We start from the raw sequence: 20,255 nt of genomic DNA, 5'->3' as shown, positions 1-20,255 counted from the left end.
ATTAATTCAGGGCCAGCACAGAGCTGCAGGCTGAAATGTCCATCTATTGATTTCACCAAAAGCTTTCTTGCATGTTTTTTGACAGCAGATAAGGTCATTTTGTACATCTAAATTTTAGCATACCTGGGAGCCTTGAGATTATTATTGTGCAAAGAATCCTATTTGTTTAAATATCCAAAGGTTTGTGTTTTTATAAATTTAATCACATATACTATATGTGCACAGCCTGTTTGTTTCTGAGTTGTTGAATTATATCTTTCTTACATTTTCTTTTAGGATGAAGTGCTTGGGGATGTCAGTAATGAACATTTCTATGAATGTGATGGAGACGGTAAAGATAATGTGGAGAAAGTAAAGAAGCCTTATGTGATGGATCCAGACCATAGGCTACTCCTGAGAAATACCAAACCTTTGCTCCAAAGCAGGAATGCTGCGGTAAAATAAAACTTTCTTGAGGCTCGGGATATGCAGATGCGCCGTATATTTATAAGAAGATCCTTAGGCACTGCAGTACATTTGATTTTATTGTCCATATTTGGTTACTATTTTCCATGGTGAAAAAAATAGTAAATTAATAGAATAGAAATTTAGCTGTTAATATTAAGTGGTGTGGATACTATTCATCTTCAGATATTTAAGTTGTATATATTTTCAGTGATACTATCTGTATAAATAAATCAAGGTGTGGTATAAGACTACTTTTTACTGCACCTTGATAATTTCTCCCTAAATGATAGATAAAATGTAAATTTTAAATATATTGCTATCCATTTAATACTATACAAATATTTTCAATGCCGTCACTTATATAGATAGTGACGCTGAAAATACATATAACTTAAAAGATGACCAGTTGCTTCTGCCCAGTCTGGCGTCATCCTGAATATGGTGCCTCACTTTAATTTAACTACCATCTCAACACTGGTAAAAATAATTTTTTAGTCTCCACATGTTGAGAAAAATGAGATCCTGCTTCCACCAACAACATTTTGCTGTCCTTGTACAATCTATCATCCTTTCCAGGCTGGACAGCTGCAACTCCATCTATCTAAGTCTAACCAAGAAAAGTCTCCAAAGACTTCAGCAGATCTAGAATACAGTGGCTAGGTTGATCTTTGCAAAAAGTAGATTTGATCATGTTTCCCTGCTTCTGTCAAAACTTCACTGGCTTCCAGTAATTTGTAGGGTTCACTCTAAGTGTGCCTGCCTAACATTCAAGATCTTGCATGGCATTCTTCCTCCTCTAATTCCACTATCTTGGAATTCTACGAGACCTGACACTACCAGATCCATCCAAAAACTTAAACTATCTTGCCCCTCGCTAAAAGATGTTATCTATGCTGGAAAATTAGGGAAATCTCTTTTCTTCAAAATCACTGAGCTTTGGAATAACCTTCCTGCCCTGCTGCGGAATCTGGGCTCCTTCCAATTATTCCGAAAGCATCTGAAAACTTGGCTATTCTCAAAAATATAAATCTTGCTACCCTTTTTATAATCACTAACTCTTATTATGTTTTTCCTTGCTTATATTAAAGTTCCTGTAAACTGTGCCGAGCTCCATTTCTATGGAGAGGATTCGGTATATAAATTTAAGGTTTAGTTTAGGAAGGAACAGATCCTTAGTGGTGGTTGTAGTTTGACCTCCTGGACCACCAATGAATGATTTTAGTAGGCCCTTTTGGGGGTTTAGGGTCTTGGGAGGGAGGGGAGCTAAGTGTGATTGGGGGATTTTGAGCCTGGTGGGTGGGTGGGAGCTGTAGTAAAATAACCCTAGATCTTTCATAGTTACAGAACTTTTTTGTTTTATTATTTTTTATACCACTTCCACTTCAACAAAGGATACTTTTTGCCAAAGCACAGCAGCAAGTACATAATCTCTTCTTTCTGAAGGTTTGATGGAGAATAATGCTGTGTCCTGATCCTAAATTATAACCCTCCTCCCTCTTTTATGAAGCCACGTTAGCATTTTTTTATCACTAGGCAGCGGCGGTAAAAGCTCCAACACTCATAGAAAGAGGAAGTTGCATCATCGGAGGCAGCTAAACTAACGCTAGCGGCAGCTGTGTGTGGAAGTTAAAAGCATGCAGTGAGCTGCCGCTAGGGAGAGGAGAGGTACTGTTGAATCAGCAGTTCCAGGAGAGGTATTGCTGGACATGGGGAAAGACTGGGGGAAGGGATAAGGGGTACTGCTGTACATGGGGAGAGGGAAAGGTGCTGCTGGACAAGGGGGAGGAAAAGGGAAGGGAGAAAAAAGTGCTGCTGGACCTGGCAGAAGGAGAGGGGAAGGGAATAGAGCAACTGGACTTGAAAGAGAAGGGGAGGGAAAGGAAAGGTGGGGGGGGAGGGTGAGATGGTGCATGGGGAAAGAACATATTAGTTGTGAGTGGGGTTGGGGGAGGGAAGGAAGGAAAATTGTTGCAGGATGAGGGAGAGTGATAAAAGAGGGAGAAATGGACATGGTGTGGAGGGGAGGGAGAAAATGGGGCTTGGAGAGAGAACATGTGTGGGGGATTGGGGAGAGATGGACAGGGGGGTGGGAAGGAGGGATGTCACATTTGAGGGAAGGGGTGTGGAGAAAGAGAGAGCGTGCAGGAGGCAGAAAGTGTTGGACTCCATGGAGAGAGAGAGAGAGGGGGCGATGGATGGGGAGGGCAGAAAGGAGGGATGGAGAAATATCTCAAGGAAAGGGGGAGAGGGTAGAGAGTAAAAAGTTGGACTCGTGGAGGGAGAGAGAGAGAGATATTGGTTGGGGGAGGGAATGAGGACTGGAGGAGAGGAAGCATTCAGGAGGCAGAGAGAATGAAATGCTAGACTAGTAGAAAGGAGGGAGAAATGTTGGATGTGGTAGTAGAGGGAGTGGGAGATGCACTCTGGATCTTTCTCTTTCCCCACTCTATTTGCAGTAAGGGAGGGAATGAGAGAAGAACAGTGAGAGAGAGAGAGACATTTTTGTTTAAAATACTGTGTTTTAGGTGGTATAGAGCCTATATTTCTGACTCACTAGTTTTTAGCCATTGTGTCTGATTAGGTGGAGAAGGGAGGGGCTCTGTTTTACTTCTAAGGTTAATTGCATTATCTTTGGGACATTGCTGTGAACAAGGCTGCCCTGTAAACATCTAAAAGCTAAGTTACTTAGCATTTCATATTCTGCTCCTTTGACTGGTTTTCAGCATTATATCTGCTTAATTTCTCTTCTCCTCCCTGTTTCTTACTAAAAAAAAATATAAAAAAGCACAAAAAAATCCTTCTCTTTCCTCTGTTAAATCTTATTTCCTCTTCCTGCATTTTTGTTTAAAATACTGTGTTTTAGGTGGTATAGAGCCTATATTTCTGGTGCCTGTGGCTCAGGGTGACTAAAGTAGGGAAAATCCTGTTATAAATCCTGTGTTTTAGGGTAGCACTGATAGAACCTGCAGTTTTGTTTAAAATACTGTGTTTTAGGTGGTATAGAGCCTATATTTCTGCCTTACTAGTAGTCTTACTTATAGTCCCACCAACCCCAGGGACCACTATTCATATATAGAGACCCATATAATCAGGACTACTCAAATCAAGTCACTTCACAACCAATCAAGATGACCTTTATTCTATGCAATCACTGTGGTGCTTTAATTCCAAGACATACTATTTGGAGGCTTAAGGCTTGCCCCATCTGTCTTCAACTTGCCAGTATTAAGGAGGAGCTCTGCAAACTTAAACAGGAATTGAGTACAATTAAAGCAGCTTCCATCACTCCACAAAATCATACCAACTTACCACCTCTACCTCAAAGAATAAAACAGCCCAGGAATAAATGGGTCATAGTAGGCTCAGGAAGACTGCGACATGTAACACAGAAACATCCACCTTCACTAATATTACCTCTACAGAATTCCTTCGCTCCACTAGTGCACTGCGATACTCAGGGAAACAGAAGGGAGGTGGGACTGGAACCAATGAAGGTAACTCAAGAGAACAAGCGCACCCTAAGTACAAATAAAAAAAGCCAAAAACAGAAAACTATTACTGTTGGGGGATTCCATCATCAGAGGCATTAACCTTGGAACACAGGGCGAGGAGACCAAAATAGTGAAATGTCTTCCAGGATCCTCAGCTACCAGGAGTTCCAGGCAAATACTGACTATAATTAAGGAAGAAACTAAGGATTTTAACACTGATGTTGTTATCTATCTGGGAACAAATGACCTGGCCAACAACTCCACACTTGCAGCACAGAAAGCTTTTCGGGAGCTTGGTGAGGGCGTGAAACCTTTTGTAAAGACTAGCTTTTTCTGAAATACTGCCTGCATATGGAAAAGGAGAGCAAAGAGTGAAAAACACAGAGGACTTTAATAGATGGCTCAGAGCCTGGTGTCATCAAGAAGGCTTCAGGTACATAGGAGGATGGGGAAATACATGGAAGGACAAGAAGCTATATTGCACTGATGGGCTACATATTACTACAGCAGGAAAAAGAAACCTTGCAGAGAAATTTAGACAATATTTTTCTAGGCATTTAAACTAGAAGGTGGGGGTGGTGTATGTACGAAGGACAATTATAGAGATCACCCCTGGCAAAAGAAAAGATGTGATAGTAGTAAAGGCTGCAACATAAGCAATATCAGCAACTCATTTCTTAGTATTGCAACGGAAAGTGAAACGACACAAAAATCCATACAAAAAAGGAGATTATCGCTGAAAAATAGCTGGAAAGCGATGACCACAAATGCTCGCAGTCTAAGCAACAAAGTTCATGATCTGCAAGCCCTGATATTAGAGGCAGATCTAGATATTGTTGCTATCACAGAGACATGGTTCAGTGAATCACATGGATGGGATGCAAACATACCGGGATATAAACTTTTTAGGAAGGACAGAGATGGTCATAAAGGTGGAAGAGTAGCTCTCTATGTAAAGATCAATATCCAAGCGACCGAAATGCAAGGGACCTGGGGAGAGGAAGAAGCGATATGGATTGCTCTGAAAAGAGAAGATGGAACTTCTATCTACATGGGTGTAGTCTACAGACCTCCGACTCAATCGCAGCAAATTGATAAGGATCTGATTGTGGATATCCAAAAGTTTGGACGGAAAGAGGAGGTTCTGCTGTTGGGAGATTTCAACCTGCCGGATGCGGACTGGAATGTTCCGTCTGCGGAATCGGAAAGAAGTAGGGAGATTGTGGATGCCTTTCAAGAGGCTCTGCTCAGACAAATGGTGACGGAACCCACAAGGGAAAAAGCGATATTGGATCTGGTCCTCACAAATGGAGAAAGTATCTCTAATGTTCGAGTGGGTGCTCACCTGGGTAGTAGCGATCATCAAACGGTTTGGTTTGATATAACGGCTAAAGTGGAGAGCGGCCGCACGATACTTAAAGTCCTAGATTTCAAACGTACGGACTTTAATGCAATGGGAAAGTACCTGAAGAAAGAGCTGTTAGGATGGGAGGACATAAGAGAAGTGGAAAGACAGTGGTCTAAGCTGAAAGGAGCGATAAAAATGGCTACGGACCTTTATGTGAAGAAAATCAATAAAAACAAGAGAAAAAGGAAGCCGATATGGTTCTCCAACCTAGTGGCTGAGAAAATAAAGGCGAAAGAGTTGGCGTTCATGAAATATAAAAAAAACCCAAGAAGAGGAGAGCAGAAAGGACTACAGGGTGAAACTGAAAGAAGCCAAGAGAGAGATACATTTGGCGAAAGCACAGGCGGAAGAACAAATGGCTAAAAATGTAAAAAAGGGAGATAATAATTTTTTCAGATATATTAGTGAAAGGAGGAAGATAAAAAATGGAATTGCTAGGCTAAAAGATGCTGGGAACAAATATGTGGAGAGTGATGAGGAGAAAGCAAATGTGCTAAACAAATACTTCTGTTCTGTGTTCACAGAAGAAAATCCTGGAGAAGGACCGAGATTGTCTGGCAAAGTTACACGAGAAAATGGAGTAGATTCTGTGCCGTTCACGGAGGAGGGTGTTTATGAGGAACTTGAAAATCTGAAGGTGGACAAAGCGATGGGACCAGACGGGATCCATCCCAGGATACTAAGGGAGCTCAGAGAGGTTCTGGCGAGTCCTATTAAAGACTTGTTCAACAAATCTCTGGAGACGGGAGTGATTCCTGGGGATTGGAGGAGAGCGGATGTGGTCCCTATTCATAAAAGTGGTCACAGGGATGAAGCAGGAAACTACAGGCCGGTGAGCCTCACTTCAGTTGTTGGAAAAATAATGGAAGTGTTGCTGAAAGAAAGGATAATGTATTTCCTTGAATCTAATGGGTTACAGGATCCGAGGCAACATGGCTTTACAAAAGGTAAATCGTGCCAAACGAACCTGATTGAATTTTTTGATTGGGTAACCAGAGAGCTGGATCGAGGACATATGCTAGATGTAATTTACTTGGATTTCAGCAAAGCCTTTGATACAGTTCCTCATAGGAGGCTGTTGAACAAACTTGAAGGGCTGAAGTTAGGACCCAAAGTGGTGAACTGGGTCAGAAACTGGCTGTCGGACAGACGCCAGAGGGTGGTGGTTAATGGAAGTCGCTCGAAGGAAGGAAAGGTGAGTAGTGGAGTCCCTCAGGGTTCGGTGCTGGGGCCAATCCTGTTCAATATGTATGTAAGTGACATTGCTGAAGGGTTAGAAGGAAAAGTGTGCCTTTTTGCAGATGATACCAAGATTTGTAACAGAGTAGACACCGAAGAGGGAGTGGAGAATATGAAAAAGGATCTGCAAAAGTTAGAGGAATGGTCTAATGCCTGGCAACTAAAATTCAATGCAAAGAAATGCAGAGTAATGCATTTGGGGATTAATAATAGGAAGGAACCGTATATGCTGGGAGGAGAGAAGCTGATATGCAAGGACGGGGAGAGGGACCTTGGGGTGATAGTGTCCGAAGATCTAAAGGCGAAAAAACAGTGTGACAAGGCAGTGGCTTCTGCCAGAAGGATTCTGGGCTGTATAAAGAGAGGCGTAGTCAGTAGAAGGAAGAAGGTGTTGATGCCCCTGTACAGGTCATTGGTGAGGCCCCACTTGGAGTATTGTGTTCAGTTTTGGAGACCGTATCTGGCGAAAGACGTAAGAAGACTTGAGGCGGTCCAGAGGAGGGTGACGAAAATGATAGGAGGCTTGCGCCAGAAGACGTATGAGGAGAGACTGGAAGCCCTGAATATGTATACCCTAGAGGAAAGGAGAGACAGGGGAGATATGATTCAGACGTTCAAATACTTAAAGGGTATTAACGTAGAACAAAATCTTTTCCAGAGAAAGGAAAATGGTAAAACCAGAGGACATAATTTGAGGTTGAGGGGTGGTAGATTCAGGGGCAATGTTAGGAAATTCTATTTTACGGAGAGGGTGGTGGATGCCTGGAATGCGCTCCCGAGAGAGGTGGTGGAGAGTAAAACTGTGACTGAGTTCAAAGAAGCGTGGGATGAATACAGAAGATTTAGAATCAGAAAATAATATTAAATATTGAACTAAGGCCAGTTACTGGGCAGACTTGCACGGTCTGTGTCTTTGTATGGCCGTTTGGTGGAGGATGGGCAGGGGAGGGCTTTAATGGCTGGGAGGGTGTAGATGGGCTGGAGTAAGTCTTAACAGAGATTTCGGCAGTTGGAACCAAGCATAGTACCGGGTAAAGCTTTGGATTCTTGCCCAGAAATAGCTAAGAAGAAAAAAAATAAAAAATCAATTTAAATTGAATCAGGTTGGGCAGACTGGATGGACCATTCGGGTCTTTATCTGCCGTCATCTACTATGTTACTATGTTATATTGGCAATGGGGGGTGGAGGAGAGAGGAAGAAAATTTGGACCCATGGAGGGAAAAAGAGAGATATTGGTTGAGGAAAGGAAGGAGTCCAGAGGAGAGGGAGCGTGTAGGAAGCAGAAAGAAAGAAATATTGGATGTACAGTCAGAAGGAAGTGCAACCAGAGACTCATGAAATCACTAGACAACAAAGGTGGGAAAAATGATTTTATTTTCAATTTAGTGATTGAAATGTGTCAGTTTGGAGAATTTATATCTGCTGTCTATTTTGCACTATATTTGTCTATTTTTCTATAGTTGTTACTGAGGTGACATTGCATTAATGTCATCTGCCTTGACATCTTATGGAGCGAAAAATATGGTATAATGTGTGTATATGAAAAATGGTGGGGTCTGGGGCAGAGCTTTGGCAGGTCTGGGGCGCAGCTTAGGGTGTACTTGGCTTGAAGATGCTGTGAAACACTGCTATAAAATACATAAAATTAGAGCTAATACAGGACATCTTCACCATAATTTCACTTTAGAATAACAATACTTATAAGATGGAAACACCTTTACTTTTCCAAAAAAGAAAATATGAAAAAAGGATCAAGTGTAGTATTTTTCTTCTTTTCATTCCGATATCCTGTATGATACATATAGGGTTTGGCTCTTTAATATGTGGTTTGAATATTTAAAAAGTTCTATTCTTTATATTATGTAAAATCAATTTTAATAATGTCAATTCTGTTACATCCCTTCTGGATTCCAAATGCTAGGTGTTCAATCCCAACCTGCAATCCAGGAGTTGCAGAAATCCACAAACTTTTCTGAGCACATGCTCCACCCCTTTAGCCTGAGAGCTAGCAAACATACCCAGTTATAATTTCTGCAAGCAATCCATGAAGAAGTCTTTTGCAGTTGCTCTGCTTCTTTTTTGCTTAAATTTCATTTTCTCGGTGGTTTTAGTGCTTTGAGCCCACATCCCAGTGGTCCCCTGCTGCTTCATAGAGAAACTCTGGTGAAGCCAGCCTGCTGTGTGCCACCATTTCTAGACTCGAGATCCCTTCCCCTGGGAGTCTGCTTGCCGGTGACCTTGTCATGGGTTTCAAGTTGTAAGCTGCCTTTCCTGCCCCCAACCGCATGGATGAGGATTCGTGGGGGTGGAGGTTGTAGTTGGTGTCTGGCTGGCTGGCAGTCCAAAGATCTTCCACTCTGGTCATTTGGAGAAGTTTATGAGGCAGAAAAATCCTTTTCCTCCACTTTGCTACTGTTTAAAATTGCTGACAGGTATGGCAGTACAGAACTGTGAGTACCCTCCATTATTTCTTATGTGAACATAGGGGGTGGCTTCTGGATCATTTTAAAAGTCATTTTTCACAGTTTCTGAGGAGAGGGTTCAGGTCGCTATTTTTTATTGTTGTTGTTTTTTTTTGCTGTTTTTGGTGCAATTTTGTTGGCGGTGGATTTTAAATGCTTTTTTCCCTGTTTTACTTCTGTCTCAAAACCCCTCGATTTGATTAAAAATCATTTGGGATGGACTCCCCAGCCCCTAATCTGTTGAATGTGGACATTGATTGTGCTGGATTGGCGCTGGATCAGTGATTGTGTATCGCTGGGGGTGGGGGGACGGGGAGCTTCGGACTTCGCCTCTTCTGAGTACTCAGGCTGGGGAGCTGGCCTGGGTCCGTGCCTTCCAAAGAAAATCTTGCCCAGAGGCTGTCTTAGAGTCTGGTGCAAAACACCTATGTTCTGAGTCTAGGAGCTCTTTTGTCATGGCACATGTACCTCAACAGAGCCCTGCCATGGTTGTGGGGTGGGCCTTTTCACCGGATTTTATTTGGCTCCTCTGAAAGGCATATTCTTCAGACCCTGTTCATTTGATGCAGCTGGCAGGCGCATTGAGTTCTTTTTGGTCTGTTGCAACTGTTGCACTATTCGGGAGCCCTCTCGTGTGGCTGTGGCAGACCTCGATTGCAGTAGTTGCCATGCAGATATTATGACTCTTCTGCTCCTGCCACTGCGTTTATTTTGGATCTGGCTGATACCGTTGCTGGGACTGGTCACCTCAACTGTCCTGAGCAATCCAGATTTGGGTGCTGACACTTCTTTGCAGATTTTTAAGTATGCTTCTCTCCACCTCTTTACTGCTGATGTTCTGAAAGAACTCCATTTGGATTCTCCACCTTTCACTTCTCGGGCTTCAGTCATGGACCGTTCTCCTGTGCATTTTTTCCATTCAGTTCACAGTTCCTTGGTCTGATTTCAGTGTGATACCCCTGTCAGCTCTTTCCGACCTTCTAATGCTATGTCTAAGCTTTAACACCTGGCTCCTGATTTTCAGCAGGTTTGAACTTCCTGAGGTAGATTTTCGCTGTGGTAGGTTTTATCCTAAGACAAGCAGGCAGCATATTCTCACATATGGGTGACATCATCCATGGAGCCCAGTATGGACAGTCTGAAAAGTGAACTGCTGCATTAAAAAACGTTTGAAGTGCTCACGACTATCCGCACCATGCATGCACGGCTGCCTTCCTGCCTGAAGAGGCTCACAGTACAGCAGTTCTTTATTTTTTGCGGAGCAAAGAAGTATCTTTTTAACTGAACTCGCTTCAGTAAGTGTTGCCTTCCTACTTCATGTATTTTTCTTCTTTTCATTTGTTCTTGTTTAAGACAAGTGGAAAGAGAAAATTTTATTTTTCCAATTGAAGTTTTCTTGGAGGTTTTCGTAAAAAATTGAGGTTAATTTTCCCGTCCATGTCAAAATCTTTGACGGGTTTTAAGAAATGTGGTAGGTATCAGTGGTCTGTTTCCATAGCCAACCCTCATAACTGGTGCCTTCAGTGTTTATTCATAGGACACCAAATCGAGACTTGTTCTTGGTGTTCATCTTTAAAGTCGCGCTCTCTTAAGGCCCATCGTGCTTATCAGGTGCAGTTGTTCGGCGCTACCATGGACACCGCTAGATCTTCTCAGTGGTTGACATTGAAAACTCCGGCATCGCAGGAGATTCTGGCATCGGGGAAGCCAGCTAAGAAGCCATCTGCTTCCAAACCAGCGTCAAAGGTCTCTACAGCATCGAGTCCCTTGACGCAGACCACGCAACAACACCACCACTTCCCAGCTTCGCAGGTTGTCTCTCCTCCATGGTGTGCATCCTCTTCGAAGTCGCCCACTCCGAGACAACCTGCTGCACTAATGGGTCGGCTGTTGAGCCACCAGTACTGGTGCCTTCGTTTAGGGAGAGACTCGATAAGCTCTTCCAGAGGGAGCTCAGTGATATATTTAAACTGCACTGTCTGCCAGTGCTTTCATCGACTCCCTCGGTACCGGCCGAGCTTGAGCATGTCATGACAAGATCTAAGGGTACCACTGTCAGCTGTCCATTGGACCACCGCACTCCTCCAGACTCTCTTGTGAGGAATTGTTGCAGGCAACCTCCAGGCATCGATTCAATCTCTAGGCGCAATGTTCAACTTCCAGGCATCAGTCTCCACATCAATGTTCCTCCTCAGGGTATTGATCTCCTTCGATACATTGACGATCAAGATGATGTTTATGCTCATCGCACTCATCTTCATCAGAGTGATACCGAAAACATACACACCATTATCTGCGCCTGAGACTTCTGGCATCCCTTCAGATCCATTGCTGCAGAAAACACCTCCTTCAGATATCTCCTTCAGAAAGACTTTCCTTTACCAAATACATTAGACAGTTTAGCAAAGCTTTGCCTGTTAGATTGGAAGCTGTGACTGCCTACAGTGCAGAGTACTTGGAGGCATTGGATTAGGGTGAACCTCCTAAAGAGCTCTTAAAATTACCATTACATGGTATTCTTAAAGAGGCTGTTTTCAAATATTGGGAAATGCCTCTAACCATTATTGTTGCTCCAAGAAAACTTGATTTCCTATACAGAATCATTTCTTGTCCAGGGTTTGATAAGTCACAACTTCAACATCAGTCTTTAGTGGTTGAATCAACCCTTAAAAATCTTCCAATCTTCCATAGTACATGAAGGCCGTACTATGGACAAATTTGAATGCCGCCTGTATCGGAATTCCATGTTGGCAAGCAGAATCTTTCATTACAATTTCTACATTTCCTGCTATCTAAAACAACCGGTGAAACAATTGCTTAACTTTGACCAGTACGTTCCTAAAGAACATCTTGCACAATATCAGCAACTTGTGAGAACTCTCTCACAAACTAGACAGTATATGGCAAGATCTGCCTATGATGCTTTTGAAATGTCATCTAGAGCATCGACTATATCTGTTGCTATGAGACACTTGGCTTGGCTAAGAGTTTCTGACATGGATATTAATCTTCAGGACATATTAGCCAATATTCCATGCTTAGGAGATGAGCTCTTTGGGGATTCCATTGAAATTAACATTGCATGAGATGAGTTGGAATTCTTTGGTAAAGACAAAGACTAAACCTGTGACTTCAAGGCAGCCTGCTAAATCTTCTTATTCATATCAGCGGCAATATTCTGCTAAACCGTCTGTTTGTAGACCACCACCTCAGAGAAAGCAGAAACAACAATGATCTCAAAAACCTCAGACGACAGCTCCTCAAAAGCCTACTCGGTCTTTTTGACACACTTCTGAAGAGCATAGCCATTGTTCTCCTATCTCAGCCTGTTCCTCAACCAATCGGAGGTCGCCTATAAATATATCATCAATGTTGGACTTGGATAACAACTGCTGTAGGCTCCAAGAGAGTCTTTTTGAACTCTCAGCAGACTACCCTTCTTCTTCAGGAAATAGAGGCTCTGCTTCAACTAAATGCCATAGAAATAGTGCTCCCTCCTCTGAGAAATCCGGGGTTCTACTCCAGGTATTTTCTTAACAAGTTCCTAGTCAAAGAAAAGTTTTGAATGTTATCCCTAGGAACTCTGTATCCTCTGTTAGATCAAAATGATTGGCTATGCTCTCTAGATCTAAAAGAAGTGTATACACATATACCAATTCACCCAGCTCACAGAAAATTTCTGCGATTTTGAATTGCCCATCAACACTTTCAATACAAAGTTCTGCCCTTTAGATTGGCCTCATTTCCAAGAGTATTCACCAAATGTCTTGTAGTGGCAGCAGCTTTAAGGAATCAGGGATTTCAAGTTTTCCCCTATCTCAGTGATTGGCTCATAAAACACGCTTCCCCTCAAGGGAAACTCAGTCAACTATCCTGTTCCTTCAACATTTGGGGTTCGAAGTCAACTTTCCGAAATCTCAACTTCAGCCCTCTTAGACTCTTCAGTTCATAAGAGTTTTCTTAGACACCGTACATCTCAGAGCATTCCTGCCTCAACAACAACAGGATAATCTACTTCAGCTTTGCCATCAAGTCTACCATCTGTCGCCCATCTTAGCCAGACAAATGATGAAACTTTTAGGTCACATGGCATCCACAGTCCATGTTACCCCCTTTTCCAGACTTCAGCTCAGCTCAGCTCAGTGGATTCTGGCATCCCAGTCATCTCAAGCTCTCGACCCTTTCTCTCAAAAGATTATAGTCACATCATCGCTTTGTCAATCTCTACAGTGGTGGATGAATTCCTCAAATCTTTCCAAAGGTTTGCTGCTCCAAGTGCCTCCTCATCAAAAAGTTCTGACCACTCATCCATGTATGCTTGGGGATCTCATCTAAACAATCTGAGGGCACAGGGTCAATGGTCTGCTCAAGAACACAAGCTCCACACAAACCTGATTGGGAATGCTCTGAAGAGTTTTCAACATAGTATATCCAATCATGTTCTCCTGGTTCGCACCGACAATCAAGTTGCAATGTATTACATCAACAAGCAAGGAAGGACAGGCTCTGTCTGACTTTCTGTCAGGAGGCCGAAAAGATTTGGAACTGGGCAGTTGCTCAAAACATATTCCTAAAAGCTGTATATGTTCAGGGAGCACAAAATACTATTGCCGACACAACTCAGCAGATTTCTGTGGCCACACAAGTGAACATTTCACTCCAGAATCGTGCATCAGATATTTTCTCAGGGTGGGACTCATCAGATAGACCTATTTGCATCCCCCAACAATCACAAACTGCCTCAATTCTGTTCCAGGTAATAGTCTCATCATCATCTGGAGGCAGATGCTTTTCTCCTGGATTGGTTGGACAAGTTCCTCTATGCGTTTCCAATTCCTCTCATTCTCAAAACACTGGTCAGGCTCAAGCAGTAATTGGCCACCATGATCCTCATAGCTCTTTTCTATTTCTGCTCATGGTAAGTATCCATTACCTCTGCAGATCTTTTCATCTCTTCTCATGCAGAGTCAAGGGTCTCTTACATCCCAACCTACAGTTGTTACACCTGACAGCTTGGTACCTCTCAGCTTGACCTCAACAGTCACTGATTTTTTTTGATCCTGTTAGTCATTTTAAATGCTTCCAGGAAACCTTCTACACAGCAGTGCTACCAACAGAAGTGGACACAATTTTCCGCATGGTGTGATCCTCAACATCTTGAAGCTATATCCTCTCCTATATCTTCTATGTTGAACTATCTACTTCACATATCCAACTTGGGTCTAAGCAGGGTAATTGGACACAAGCGCACTCTTAAGCAACAGTCCCTCTGTGCGTGCCAATTAAGCTGCTAGCTTTGCTCTAGGTGTGTAAAAAGTACATGGAAAATGACACATGACTTAAAGATTCCAGACATTATTTTTTATTAATTATTCATATTAATTCTCAAAAGATTTATTTCGTCACTGGGAGATCTTTACAGATGCCAAACGCTGGCCTTCCTGACAAAGATCTCAACCTAATAATTTGTTGCTCCCCAATATGTATCTTCAGTCCAGTTTGACATCATTGGCTGTCAGCCAATCCACTAACAGAGGCCGTCCTTAGCTTTGGACAAAGGAAATTCCATTACAAGTTTTTCCAAACTCAAAAGCAAAGTTTTTAAAGTCATATTTTTGTTTACATTAATTTCTGAATATGCATAAACCTATTATTATAACATAGCCAAAGAAAACTTTAAATCTAAACCTGCTTATCAGTTTCAAGAGAGCCTGCATTTCAAAGTGTTGAAAAGTTCATGTCCCTCCCTGTCAGCACAGAAAAGGAGGAGGAGCCTTTGGCTCCAACTTAACCATTTCCAGATATTGCCTCAGGATTTCTCCTTAGAGTTTCTTCAGGTTTAAAATATTACATTCCATTCTTTCACATATCTTTCATAAAATCCATTATTCATTCAGGGCCCCATTCACACACAACACAGTATATTGCATTCATACTTAATACATGTTATATCCCAATTTGGGATACGTAATCAAATATGTGCTTCCTAACCGGCCTAAGCACATCTGTTATCAATTAGACCATGAGGCTCTAAGCGGGAAAAACCTGAACAAAGAGAACAAAGACAGAGAGAGAGAGAGAGAAAGAAACATGGAGGCAGTTTCATACCTCCATGTATTATATATATCCTGATTTCCTCTGTGGTCCTGGCCCACCTAATACCTTACACAAATAGTGAATTCCCCTTTTCCTATGCTATATAATGGTTTCCTGATCTTTTGCTTATCCTGACTTTTTCAAAGTTTTAAATGTGTTTACATGTATATAAGACCCTTTGATCAAAACTAGGGAGGTCTCTGTCACGCCCTGCTAACGCTTCTGCATAGTATGTGCCAACTCAGGCCTCTTCAGGTCTTAAAACCACTTCAGACAGAGTCCATCTGAGTGTTCTCAGTTCTTTCCATATACCAGTCAACAATAAATCTCTGGCTGAACACCCTCTTTTCTCTAGGTTTATGAAATGACTTTTCTCAATATCAAACCACCTTTCAAGCTGCTGCCTATGGTTTGGGATCTTAATGTTATTCTCACTAGATTGATGAAGCCTCCATTTGAACCAATGTCTTCTGCTCATCTGAAATATCTCACTTGGAAAATGATATTTTTAATCTCCATCACTTCTTCATGTCAAGTGAGTGAACTTCAAGCCTTGGTGTCGGACCCACCTTTACGGTTTTCCACCATAATAAGGTAGACCTCCATACCCATCCAAAATTCTTGCCTAAAGTAGACATAGAATTTCATCTAAATCAATCAATTGTCCTTCCAGTATTCTTTCCAAAGCCTCATTCTCACCAAGGAGAAACCGGGCTTCATACCTTGGACTGCAAACGAGCATTGGCTTATTACTTACAATGGACTAAGTCACACAGATCATCTCCTAAACTGTTCATCTCTTTTGATCCTACCTTTCTTATTTCTAATCTTAATGTATGTTTTCTGTAAACCGCTTAGAACCTAACGGATGTAGCGGTATATAAGAAATAAATTACATTACATTACATTACAAGTTGAGCCAGCCTTTAACCAAGAGAACTATTTCCACCTGGTTAGCAGCCTGTATTTCCTTTTGCTATGCTCGGGTTCGTGGGTCGTGTAATAGCACATAAGGTCCGAGCAATGGAAGCTTCGGTTGCATTCTTATGTTCCACTCCCATAGATGAAATCTGCAAAACAGTTACTTGGTCCTCAGTTCACACATTCACCTCACATTCACAGTTACTTACCATAACAGGTGTTATCCAAAGACAGCAGGCAGATATTCTCACATCCCTCCCACCTCCCCTGGTTGGCTTCTTAGCTTGCTTACGGAACTGAGCTACTGCGAGCCTCTTTGGGTGGGAAGGCAGACATGCATGCGCGGTGTGGATAGTCACAAGCTCTTCAAAAGTTTTTAAAAGTGACAGTTCACTTTTCAGACTGTCTGTACCAGGCTCCATGGATGACATCACCCATATGTGAGAATATATGCCTGCTGTCTCCAGATAACACTTGTTACGATAAGTAACTATGCTATTCAGTGCGCAGCCCTCCCTAGGGGTGGAGTGAGGTTTACAGACTCTTAGGATCGTAGGATGGATATTATGCTAGAAATGTTATTTTCTAGTGGCATCTTTAGGTATCCAAGTGGCTGTGGTCGCTTCCTTTATGGTGTGTTCCTGTCATTCCAGCCTGCGCAATGCTTCCTCTGTGGAGGTGCATGCCTGTCCTCCACTGGTGATGGTTAGTGTGGATTAGGTGTCGGATGCCCTTTATGATCTCATTCAAGTTCTACTGGTGTAGTGTCTGCGCGCTGGACTCTGTGGATTTGTCATTGGGCTGGGGATGCTGTCTCAAGGGTCTCCTTAAGTGGATGTCTTTTCTAAGGCCAGCTTCTTGTTAGTACAGGTTTGTTTGACCTCTACACAGGTGTTGCCGAGTGCCGCCCTAAGTCTCTCCCTGTGAATGAGTTTCGTCAGATGTCGGGAGGGGGTCATAGTGCTATTCGTTCCTCCCGCAAGTGTTGTCGGGGATCCACAGGTTTTTCCTCCCAGAGACATTCCCAGGGCTATGCCCGCATAACAACAGTTCCAATTCCAGGCGTTCTCAGGCCTCAGGTTCCTGTGCAGCAGCTGCACCTAAAAAGCCCCGTAGACGCCAGGGGTCGGGCGTGGCTTCCTCATCTTGGAGGCTGACTTCTCAGTTTTAGCAGGAGTGGACTTGACTTTCATCGGATGCTAGTTAGTCTTCCTTTGCCCGCCTCCAGCTTTGTTTCAGGACTCCGGCAAGTCAATCGGAATGGAGTCCGGGGTCCGTGATACTCTGCAACACCTCTTAGACATTGGAATGCTGGAACCTGTTTCAGAACACAAATGGGGCTTAGATGGATACTCCTTATAAGTCATTGTACCCCAGAAAGGCTGGAACTAAAGTCAGTCACCCGCGTCTTGTGGATTCCTCTTTTCCAAATGAAAATGGAGCGCATGGTGATAGCTGCTGTTTCTCCAGGAGAGTTTCTGGCATCCTTTGATCTCATAGAGGTTTTCCTCCATATATCGATTTACCCGTAGAATTGCCGGTTTCTGCGTTTTTCATGTTCTACAACAGCATTTTCAGTTCGCAGCTCTGCCCTTTGGCCTCACGATGGTGCCCCACACTTTTGCCAAGTTGATGGTAGTTGTGGTGGTTTTCCGCCAGCAGGGTGTCTAAGTCCACCCTTCCTTGGACAACTGGTTGATCTGGGATCCTTCTTGTCAGAAGTGTGAAAGTGTGGTGGAGACAGTAGTGTCTAAGAGCCACATGGCATCCTCCTAGTCCCTGGCGTACCTGGGCCTTATCTTCATCTCCACACAAGGTTGTGTATTTCTTCTCAAGACAGAACTTTTGACAACAGAGCAGACAGAACTTTTGACAACAGAGTAGAATTCTCCTGGATCATCTGGCTCCCTCAGCCTGGTTTTATCTGAAGATTCTGGGGTCTGGTAGCCTCCTTGGAAGTGATCCCCTGGGCCAGAACACCTATGTTTAAAAAATGGAAACGAGAAAAAACATCAGAGGCCTGGAACTGTCACAAAATCGACCAGAAAAAGTGTCATAAAGTGGTAAGAGACGCCAAAAAAATCTATGAAGAAAAGATAGCACAGGAAACCAAAAACTTCAAGCCCTTTTTTAGATATATAAAAAGTAAGAAACCAACAAGAGAGGCAGTGGGCCCTCTCGACGACCAAGGAAAGAAAGGGTCAATTAAGGAGGATAAACAGGTTGCCAAGGAATAGCAATATTTCATGCTACCGATCCAGGGCAAGCAGTGGCTTCCCCCAGGGCTTGCTCAATAACAGACTATGGACTTTTCCTCCAGGAAATTGTCTAAACCTTTTTTAAAGCCAGCTACGCTATCCGCTCTTACCACAACCTCTGGCAATGCATTCCAGAGCTTAACAATTCTCTGAGTGAAAAAAAATTTCCTCAAATTGGTTTTAAAAGTATTTCCCTGAAACTTTGAGTGTCCTCTAGTCTTTGTAATTTTTGACAGTGAAAAATCGATCCACTTGTACCCATTCTACTCCACTCAGGATTTTGTAGACTTCAATCATATCTCCCCTTGCGGTCTCTTTTCCAAGCTGAAGAGCCCTAACTTTTTTAGTCTTTCCTCATACGAGAGGAGTTCCATCCCCTTTATCATCTTGAATACAATTCTCCAGATGAGGTGGCACCATGGAGTGATACAGGGGCATTATAACATTCTTAGTCTTGTTAAACATCCCTTTTAATAGTTACTAGAAACATAGAAACATAAAAATAGACGGCAGATAAGGGCCACGGCCCATCTAATCTGCCCACCCCTACCTTTCTCTGTGAATAGATCCCACATGTCTATCCCATTTGGCCTTAAAATCAGGCACGCTGCTGGCCTCAATAACCTGAAGTGGAAGACTATTCCAGCAATCAACCACCCTTTCAGTGAAAAAGAATTTCCTGGTGTCCCCGTGCAGTTTCCCGCCCCTGATTTTCCACGGATGCCCCCATGTTGCCGCGGGACCCTTGAAAAAGAAGATATCTTCTTCCACCTCGATGCGGCCCGTGAGATACTTGAATGTCTCGATCATGTCACCCCTCTCTCTTGCATTCCTCGAGTGAGTACAGCTGCAACTTATCCAGCCGTTCCTCGTACGGGAGATCCTTGAGTCCCGAGACCATCCGGGTGGCCATTCTCTGGACCGACTCCAGTCTCAGCACATCCTTACGGTAATACGGCTTCCAGAATTGCACACAGTATTCCAGATGGGGCCTCACCATGGATCTATACAATGGCATAATGACTTCAGGCTTACGGCTGACGAAACTCCTGCGTATGCAACCTATGATTTGCCTTGCCTTGGATGAAGCTTGTTCTACTTGATTGGCAGTCTTCATGTTCTCACTAACGATCACTCCTAAGTCTCGTTCTGCTTCAGTTCTTGTTAGGATCTCGCCCTTAAGGGTGTAAATCTTGCATGGATTTTGGCTGCCCAGGTTCATGACTTTGCATTTTTTGGCAATCAAGCTAAGTTGCCAGGACCTAGACCAGCGCTCCAGTAGGAGTAGGTCGTGCATCATGTTGTCAGACATTGAATTTATGTCTGTTGTGCTTTTGCCCACTACATTGCTTAGTTTGGCGTCATTGGCGAATAATGTTATTTTATCTCGCAGCCCTTCTGCCAAGTCTCTTATAAAGATGTTGAATAGGATCGGGCCCAGGACCGAGCCCTGCGGCACTCCACTGATTACCTCCGTCATTTCGGAGGGGGTGCCGTTCACCACTACCATCTGAAGCCTACCTCCAAGCCAGTTCCCAACCCATTTCGTCAATGTGTCGCCCAATCCTATAGAACTCATCTTGCTCAGCAACCTGCGGTGTGGTACGCTATCGAATGCTTTACTGAAGTCCAGATATACGATGGTCCAGGGACTCCCCAACATCCAGCTTCCTCGTCACCCAGTCAAAGAAGCTGATCAGGTTGGATTGGCAGGATCTCCCCTTAGTAAATCCATGTTGACAGGGATCCTGTAGATTCTCCTCGTTCAGGATCGTATCCAATTGGCATCCTGTTTGATTTTTTGGCCACCACCACACATTGGGCAGAAGGTTTCATCGTATTGTCTACGATAACACCCAGATCCTTTTCTTGGGAGCTAACCCCCAAGGTGGACCCTAGCATTCGGTAACTCTGATTCGGATTATTCTTCCC

At 43.2% G+C, this 20,255-nt stretch overlaps 1 protein-coding gene across 2 annotated transcripts in view; it reads left to right on the top strand.

Moving 5' to 3' along the window:
- The window catches only part of AP3B1 (adaptor related protein complex 3 subunit beta 1), a 516,639-nt gene that overhangs the window by 158,942 nt on the left and 337,442 nt on the right, over window positions 1–20,255 (top strand). For both annotated transcript variants that reach the window (XM_033929417.1, XM_033929426.1), the window contains exon 8: window positions 277–435. In XM_033929417.1, coding sequence (XP_033785308.1) covers window positions 277–435 — 159 coding nt within the window. The remainder of the gene's footprint in view (window positions 1–276; window positions 436–20,255) is intronic.

The sequence above is a fragment of the Geotrypetes seraphini genome, chromosome 1 (assembly GCF_902459505.1).
Source record: "Geotrypetes seraphini chromosome 1, aGeoSer1.1, whole genome shotgun sequence".
NCBI classification, from domain to species: Eukaryota; Metazoa; Chordata; class Amphibia; order Gymnophiona; family Dermophiidae; genus Geotrypetes; species Geotrypetes seraphini.
This window is presented reverse-complemented; position numbering and strand designations above follow the sequence as displayed.